This window comes from Cydia splendana, chromosome 16 (assembly GCF_910591565.1).
Source record: "Cydia splendana chromosome 16, ilCydSple1.2, whole genome shotgun sequence".
Classification (NCBI taxonomy): domain Eukaryota; kingdom Metazoa; phylum Arthropoda; class Insecta; order Lepidoptera; family Tortricidae; genus Cydia; species Cydia splendana.
Genome location: NC_085975.1, coordinates 3,888,987 through 3,898,175, shown reverse-complemented (window position 1 = coordinate 3,898,175; position 9,189 = coordinate 3,888,987). Strand labels below are relative to the sequence as shown.

The 9,189-nt window shown below is 41.8% G+C and overlaps 1 protein-coding gene across 1 annotated transcript in view; it reads left to right on the top strand.

Moving 5' to 3' along the window:
- The first annotated feature begins 8,419 nt into the window (after window positions 1–8,419).
- The window catches only part of LOC134798070 (adhesive plaque matrix protein-like), a 44,647-nt gene continuing 43,877 nt past the window's right edge, over window positions 8,420–9,189 (top strand). Inside the window, exon 1 of the mRNA XM_063770403.1 lies at window positions 8,420–8,556. Within this exon, the coding sequence (XP_063626473.1) occupies window positions 8,526–8,556 (31 nt within the window). The 5' untranslated portion in view covers window positions 8,420–8,525. The remainder of the gene's footprint in view (window positions 8,557–9,189) is intronic.

Sequence of the window (9,189 nt, the reverse complement as noted above, 5' to 3'; positions counted from 1 at the left end):
CAGAACACACGATCAAACCTTCTTGGCGCAGTCTGTACCATGTTTGTCGGCACATTAGTGGAAATCCAATGCATATTTTTTCCGTCGTATTTTTTAAAGAGTTTTTTCTTACTAATGCTCGAACAGTCTATAGCACGCAAGTGTGAGATTGGGACTGAGTAATTTCCCGTCCCTTATCCAGAGGACTACATTTCAAAATATAAAACAATTCAAGAAATTTACCTTCTTGCCAAATTTCACCTAAAGCGGTTCAGTTGTTTGGCTATGAAAAGGCGACAAAGAGGCAGACAGAATTACTTACACATTTGTAATAGTTATTAGTACAGTTCTAATGGGATTTATAGCCATAAAGCTGATTATTTTTGACTGGTATTGTTACTACTTGGCTTGGCACCGACTTCAAACATATCAGTTGGTAATGCATAGACTTCAAAAAGGATAATCTTTTATTTCATCCTTTTTGAAGTCGGTTTGCTTTTTTTTGTAAAAAGTTTTTATTTTTCCATTTTTAGTTTTAACGCATTGTTAAGAGCGCGACGCATGAATGAAAAACAAAATCATGTTTAACACTAAATTCGTGTACCTATTACTTTAATAAATATGTAATCATGAATTTTCTCGAGTCCGTCTGGGAAATTATAATTCCTGTCACTACTACACTAAATCCATCCTCCGCCCCGCCCCTGACCCAATCCCTCAACGCCCCGATCACTCAACCTCACAGCGCATCAACCCCTGATCCACGAACCCCTCGACCCTGAACCAAGATTTTTCTCGAGTTCGTCTGGGAAATTATAATTCCTGTCAACTAAATCCATCCGCCCGCCCCGCCACTGACCCAATCCCTCAGCCCCCCGATCACACAACCTCACAGCACATCAACCCCTGATCCAGGAACCCCTCGATCCTGAACCAGCAACCCTTCAACCGCCATTCCCCGACCCCTTAACTCCTAACCCTAACCCCCGATCAGTAGCCTTACCAGCTTACCACGAGTTTGACATTGATATATTCGCTAGCATGTGTGTAACTTACTTCCTTTGCATCTCGCTCTTACTAACCTTAGTGTGAGCGAGATGCATAAAAAGTTACATTTAGATGCATAAGACGTTAGCGAATATGTCAATGTCAAACTCGTGGTAAGGCTACAGTTGCAGTACATCAAATTGGTGGATATCGGAAGCAAATGCTCGAGTTACTTTAGAAAACCCCGAAATCACTTAACACGTGCCTTTAAAAATTGAGGAGTTCCCTCAATTCCTCATGGATTCCATCATCAGACCAGAACCAAAAATAATACGGAAACACCTTGGAGGTAACTTCTTCCAAACAAAAAAAGAATTACTCAAATCGGATCACAGGTGGCGGAGTAATCGCTGAACATACTTACATTTAAAGAAATCATCATCATTATCATCAAAATAATCATCATCATCAGGTCTACTTCATCAAATTGGTGGTTTTCGGGAGAAAATGCTCGAGTTGCTTAAGAAAACGCCCAAAACACCATGCATGTGCCTTTAAAAATTGAGGAGTTCCCTCAATTCCTCATGGATCCCATCATCAGAACAGAACCAAATTAAAATGGGACCAACTCGGAGGTAGCTCCTTTCAAACAAAAAAAGAATTACTCAAATCGGACTACGGATGTCGGAGTAATCGGTGAACGTACATAGAAAAAAAAAAAATAAATAGCCACAACCGAATACAGAACCTCCTCCTTCTATGAAATTGTAGTCGGTTAAAAATAGCAAAGTACTGTAGCGTTTTCAGACTTAATTGATAATCAATAAACCCTACACAAAAACGTAACACGCGCAGTTTGCAAAAGTACTAATTAACTTTCTATTTCTATCGATTGCCCAAAATATTCCGGAACTACTTTCCATGCCTCATACTTTCCAAAGGACGAGAGAAATTATAGCAAAGTACTCATACATGCACGCGGCACTTGCTATGAATAAAAATGAGTAAGGAAAGCCGAGCCGATAGTTATTATTTATTTATCGGCATGAAACTATATCATTTGAATGCGAAATCGTCCTCTAAAGGCGAGGGCGGTGTGGAGGTTTCGTAATAAGATGATAATGAAAAGACTGTGAGGAAAAGTGGTTATATTTTCCATAAAATGGTGGACATTTCCCCTGAACTTAACCAGTTTCCGAGTATTATGTTAGTAGTTGTAGAGACGTTTAGTTAGGTTCTTCCTTCTACATTTTCCGGAAGCATTTACGTTCAACGTTAGATAACAACGACGAGGTTTTAGATAAAGGTACAAAAAATGTTTACCTGCACGGTTAATACTCATGTTCTCATGTACTATAGTTAAATGAATAAAAATAAGAATAAAACCGGGATTGACATTTTACCTGGTAATTTCATTAAAAAAACTACCCACACAAATTACGATTGATTGTATTAGATTTTGCGCTATATAATTTGTGTGGGTAGTACTTAGGTATTTAAATTATCAGCATAGTGTCATTCCCGGTTTTGATCCCACACCTTTACTCCAGTTGTATATAGTATAAACATGTTTTATACGAAACATCGGTAGGTAAATGTAATACTGCATCCTACTCCAATATTTAGTGACCACTTTCGATGATTGATAGAAATAAAACTTGTTTGTTATCTCTATTCAGGGCCGGATTAAGCATGTCGAGGCCCCTAGGCAGTGCAAGGCTCGGGGCCCCCTTACAGTCAATTCTGCATACAGCATGTTCAGTTGTTCAGTACAGGGAAATAAGTTTGCGTTTTTAATTTTAATCTTCAGCCGAGACCATCCGATTCTAGTCAGAACGATGTCTTTTTCGTTCTTATTGCTTGGACATAAAGCTTTTTTCTATCGGTTTTTGCCGATTCCGCGTTGCGTCAAGTGTTGGGACTTGGGAGAGCCCTTTAGGCTTAAGGTCAATTACTTTGGTAAGCTGTGAGCTTGAGCGTCACTTTCCTATCTACCTCTAATGGCAAATTTTTAGCGAGGCTACGCTCAATTAGTGCTGCAAGGTTGATTTTCTCAATAGTTAATATTTTGCGAGGCAGTACAGCGATTGTCCAACCATAAAACAAAACGCCGAGTCACATAATCATGATGAATCATTCTAATCAGAATCAAACTAGTAATAACGAATTTCCATATGTTAAAATTATTAGAGTTAGACCAAGATAAGTCTGCAACGATTGTCGAGCCTAGACTGTATTTCTCGATGATTTCCGAAGTCAGGTACGTACACGGCGACTGCGCTGCGACGGCGCTGGCCGGAGCTACTGCTGCAGGTTACATCCTTGTACCGTCGTTACTACCATTATCGGGATTGTGTTGGGAGTTAATGATAACACATTATTTAGTTATAGGCCTCTATTAGGCAAAACCCTATTAAAAGCATCAACTATTGGTACCACTTATATCAACAATTAGACGATAAGAACTATATAAATAAGTTTTTGGCAAAAATTTCATTTTTGGTACAAGCTTTTATCGCTGACTGTACTTTTCTTGCCACAGGCAATAATACTCATCGAGACAATTCTAAAAACCCCAAACACAATTAGGTTTCATTGTTTTATCACAGAGTTCCTATGGTCACCTCTGGTCTCTATCATCAGACCAGCTCGATGGCACCATAATATTGCATTGTCACCCGACTTACGTATGTATGCAAAATTTCAGCTCAATCGGATACCGGGAAGTGGATCAAATTTAACTTGCAAGATTTGATTACAGACAACGGTCAGGTGAAACTAAATAAAAGCTTGTGTAATAATAGAATGGCTCGTAAGCCGTCAGGGAAAAAATAAACTACAGTAAAAATGTCCCAATTTTGACATTGGAAATGTCTTTTCGTTCGCTCCAGTATAGGGTCCGATTTCACGAAAAAGTGCGATCCCCTTATATCTCGGAAAGTTGTGAAGATATGATGTTAAAAAATAGGCTCAAAAGACGCATAATCACGAGAGCTGAAAGGTACAAAAATAATTATTCGAGAAAGTCAAAAACAAAAAAAGTTATGGTCGAAATAGTGAAAATAAAATTCAATTTTTTCCGTATTTTTGATTTTGGTGCTCGATAATTTGGAAACGAAGAATGATATCAAAAATTTGAGAAAAACGGCTCTGGACAATTTAGTCAGCTACAATTTGAGCCTAAAACAAAGACGATCGGGTTAAGGGTTTGCCCTGTAGCCTAACCTTAAAATAGTCAAAGAGTCAGAACGACATTTTTCACATGACATTTATGACTTCATGTTTCGCAGAGTTCGTTATCGGTGTTTGTTGTGAATTATCGGGATTATGACGGCAGAATAACACTTGCACTGCGTGGGCTTTCAAAATCGCTGCAGATTTTTCTTGGTCTAACTCTATCTATCCTGTTTGAGACGGGCGTAGATAACGCACTATTCGACAATTTATGCATTTTTGTGGTGGATGTGGAAATAGAAGAGGTAGAGGTAGAGGTTGAGGGCGAGGGAGAGGGAGAGGGAGAGGTAGAGGGAGAGGGAGAGGGAGAGGGAGAGGGAGAGGGAGAGGGAGAGGGAGAGGGAGAGGGAGAGGGAGAGGGAGAGGGAGAGGGAGAGGGAGAGGGAGAGGGAGAGGGAGAGGGAGAGGGAGAGGGAGAGGGAGAGGGAGAGGGAGAGGGAGAGGGAGAGGGAGAGGGAGAGGGAGAGGGAGAGGGAGAGGGAGAGGGAGAGGGAGAGGGAGAGGGAGAGGGAGAGGGAGAGGGAGAGGGAGAGGGAGAGGGAGAGGGAGAGGGAGAGGGAGAGGGAGAGGGAGAGGGAGAGGGAGAGGGAGAGGGAGAGGGAGAGGGAGAGGGAGAGGGAGAGGGAGAGGGAGAGGGAGAGGGAGAGGGAGAGGGAGAGGGAGAGGGAGAGGGAGAGGGAGAGGGAGAGGGAGAGGGAGAGGGAGAGGGAGAGGGAGAGGGAGAGGGAGAGGGAGAGGGAGAGGGAGAGGGAGAGGGAGAGGGAGAGGGAGAGGGAGAGGGAGAGGGAGAGGGAGAGGGAGAGGGAGAGGGAGAGGGAGAGGGAGAGGGAGAGGGAGAGGGAGAGGGAGAGGGAGAGGGAGAGGGAGAGGGAGAGGGAGAGGGAGAGGGAGAGGGAGAGGGAGAGGGAGAGGGAGAGGGAGAGGGAGAGGAGAGGGAGAGGGAGAGGGAGAGGGAGAGGGAGAGGGAGAGGGAGAGGGAGAGGGAGAGGGAGAGGGAGAGGGAGAGGGAGAGGGAGAGGGAGAGGGAGAGGGAGAGGGAGAGGGAGAGGGAGAGGGAGAGGGAGAGGGAGAGGGAGAGGGAGAGGGAGAGGGAGAGGGAGAGGGAGAGGGAGAGGGAGAGGGAGAGGGAGAGGGAGAGGGAGAGGGAGAGGGAGAGGGAGAGGGAGAGGGAGAGGGAGAGGGAGAGGGAGAGGGAGAGGGAGAGGGAGAGGGAGAGGGAGAGGGAGAGGGAGAGGGAGAGGGAGAGGGAGAGGGAGAGGGAGAGGGAGAGGGAGAGGGAGAGGGAGAGGGAGAGGGAGAGGGAGAGGGAGAGGGAGAGGGAGAGGGAGAGGGAGAGGGAGAGGGAGAGGGAGAGGGAGAGGGAGAGGGAGAGGGAGAGGGAGAGGGAGAGGGAGAGGGAGAGGGAGAGGGAGAGGGAGAGGGAGAGGGAGAGGGAGAGGGAGAGGGAGGCTGGACCCTGGTTGTACCTAGCGGAACTCAGGTTTGGTGCAACATACGCACGCGCTGTTTTGGACACCCGATTCGTCATGATGATCACATGGTAGAGCATTACCCAAGATAGCTGATGCTGAACCCTGGTTAACCAATTGGAACTCAGGTTTGGTGCAACATAGACAAACGCTGTTATGGTCATCTCTCATCGCGTCAAACTGCTGTCAAGAAAATTTCATATCTTGCAGCAAATGGGCCGCTGCCGCTCAAGACTCGAGTGACAATAACGGCGATGTGGCTACCACTTCTCGAGTTGACTACGGATTTGCCGTGTAATAATTTTCTTGTACTTTGAACATTAATATATCCTGCTTATTAATCGAAAAATGAAATATGTACTTACTATGTATGTACTTATGCGCCACGGCGACAATTATTTAAACTTCGATACGCGTGTGGAAATTTTGCAATTTGTTTGTTCACATGCGTTATGTCCAGGATACTTGTGTTAGTCTAAGAATAAAATAATTATCATTCAACGTTGTAGTTTTATTTTGTAACTTTTTCCTTATTTTTTACGACAATATTTTTTCGAATTCCGTAGATTAATTTCCAATGTGCTCGATAGTCGTGTGAGGCACGAAATCTGTGAATTTTTGAAATACACGCACTCTTTTAATTTTAATCATGTAGGTATTTAGATGACTCGAGCCCTGAAACCTTGTAAGTACCTATAAGAAATAAGTTTTTGGCAAAAATTTAATTTTTGGTACAAGCTTTTATCGCCTGTACGACTGTACTTTTCTTACGACAGACAACTAATACTCATCGAGACATTTCTAAAAACCCCTAACACAATTAGGTTGCGTTGTTTCATCACAGAGTTCCTATGGCCACCTCCTGTCTCCATCATCAGATCAGCTCGATGGTACGATAATATTGCATTGTCATCCGATTTATACATGCATGCAAAATTTCAGCTCAATCGGAAACCGGGAAGTGGATCAAATTTAACTTGCAAGATTTGATTACAGACAGACAGACAACGGTCAGGTGAAAGTAAATAAAAACTTGTAAAAAAGGGCAAACCACAGTAAAAATTCATCAGTATTAGGAGTGTCGAAGAGCCACAAAAATCGATTTCTCTGGTCTTAAAGAGCCCTAATTGGGTACTTTCCTGTAATTAACATAAATTATTTCACACCGTGCACGAAATAAAGCACCAGATAATTATTAGAAAAACATAGATAGCAGTTATTTTTAAACACAATTTCTATTTAATTAATCGGATAGAAATAAAAAAGTAGGCGTGTTGACCGTGACGTCACCATACTCGTTTTCATATTAATTTCATATACCCAACTGTAGGTCCAAAGTCCAAAGAGTCGCTCGCGGCTCACGAGTCGCAGTGCCGACCCCTAGGAGCAAAGATTCGAGAAATGCAACTAGATTTTTTTAAAGAAATCTAGTTGTTTTGTAAATTTATTTTTTGACTTGAATATCTGTAGCTCTGTAGGTACTGGTAAAATAGCATTAAAATATGGAATTCTTTTATCCATGGCGCTACATAGCCTAAACACTTTTTTTAAGAAGAGGTAATGTATCAAGCAGTGGAACGTACTTATGTATAGATAGGCTAGTATGATAATGCTCTATTGTCACTATTTTTAACACAACCCTGGTATATTGAAGATTATGAATCTTATGAACTACCACACAGAAGTGCCTGTTATGACGGACACGCCTGTCAAACCGCTGTACGTGCAAATGGCCAATGGGCCATTATATGGTCCATTTGACCATAAACTAGCTCCAGTTATGAAATATGGCACTTTCAATTCGTAACATTCGTTTCCAAACATTATATAAAGTAGGAACTTCGTTTTTGGAACAATGTGCATAAATTAACATTAGTTATGAACAATTAATTCATGTGTATTGCTTTATCGATTGTTCTGCTAGGAAAAACATTAAATACATATAAACACGCATCATTTGAATAGAGCAATTTCTTCCTTATATCTTTCACGTAATCATAAATAGTACTTCTTAGATATTTATCTGTTGCCTTACCTAATATTTACACACGATACGGTGCATTCGGATAACTTCGGAAGCCGGGTAATGTTGAAAACGGCAAATATCTATAAAACCATGCAGAAGCGCTTTATACTTACGCTACTGCAAGGTATGCCATCTTTCTTACTGTTGTCACTTACTTATATTTCCCATTTTCAAAATTACCCTGATGTCGTAGTAACGGATAAATACGAGAAAACGGAGCTCTTAGGTACTCCACAGCTTTATGGGCAGAATAGAATTTAATTACCTAAGAAATCTATTTCGCTTGTCTCGGACCTGACGTTCTTAATTAATCTAAATATAAGGATATACAGGGGTAAGAAAAGTATAGACTACCTTTATTTACCCTACCCCAAACAGTTACTAAATTAATCTATAAGGATGTTCATGCGCACGAAAGGGGTAAGAAAACATCGACTTTTTTTTTGACGCAGGGGAAATGCATTTATGCATCCACCCACCCCCGGGCTGGAGAGGCCCATTGTGGGGTGGTATGCGGGACTCGCTCCTCCCGCAACTCCCTCTGCTAATCAGAGGGAGGGGAGGAGAATACCCACTAAAACCCCTGCGGCGTTACCCTCTCTGCCGTTATAGGGGAGCACCGTGAGGTCACTAACATTCTACCACGATGCTCCCCCGAAAGAAAACTGCATCGCCTACCCCAACCCTGACGTCACCTTTCTCTTCACTTCCACTATTCCGCCCAGACCGGCGCAGTCCCCAGCCGGCCGCACACCGAATCACGCGCACCGTAACAGTGAACTCTAGTGCTGTGACAGTGATGACTGTGTGCTGAAGCTTGCATTGTGATCATGTTGAGGACAAGGGGTGATAAGATGATTGGTAAGTTATTAGAAAATAAGGATATGAAATTAATCTAATTTTAATTAAGGTGTGTGAAATTAAGGACGAGTTTTTAATTAAATAATAATGTAAGTAATGTAACTAAATGATTTGAAAAAAGCGGAGTAAGGATTTAATCTGGGATTATAAAATGATTAATTAATAATTAATGTACTTAATTATACTCGCACATGCACTATAATTACATGATAGGTAGGTATGTTTATATAAACACATTGATACCGTTATTTTACGGTTTACCTAATTAAATGTATCTAAAATATCCTCTAAAAATATGACCATTCGAGATATAACTAAAATAAAATATCAAAGCTTAAACAATACATAGCAATAAATAGATAATAATATATATAAGTACTCGTATATATGGGAAGGAAATCCGCTACCGTAACTATGGTTTCCCAGTAAGTAAGTTTTCCAAAAGAAAATGCTCACGCGCCGTGTCTAATGGTAAGTCAGCGACGGTGCCCAGAACACCAAACTGTCGTCAATTAGAAAATTAACCAAGCTAGATAAGTAAAAGGCTAAAAAATCTAAGCTAAGAACCCTACCGTATACCTACGAAAGGAAATTGGTTTTTAAAAATACCTTTAAACATATGTTTTTACGTCT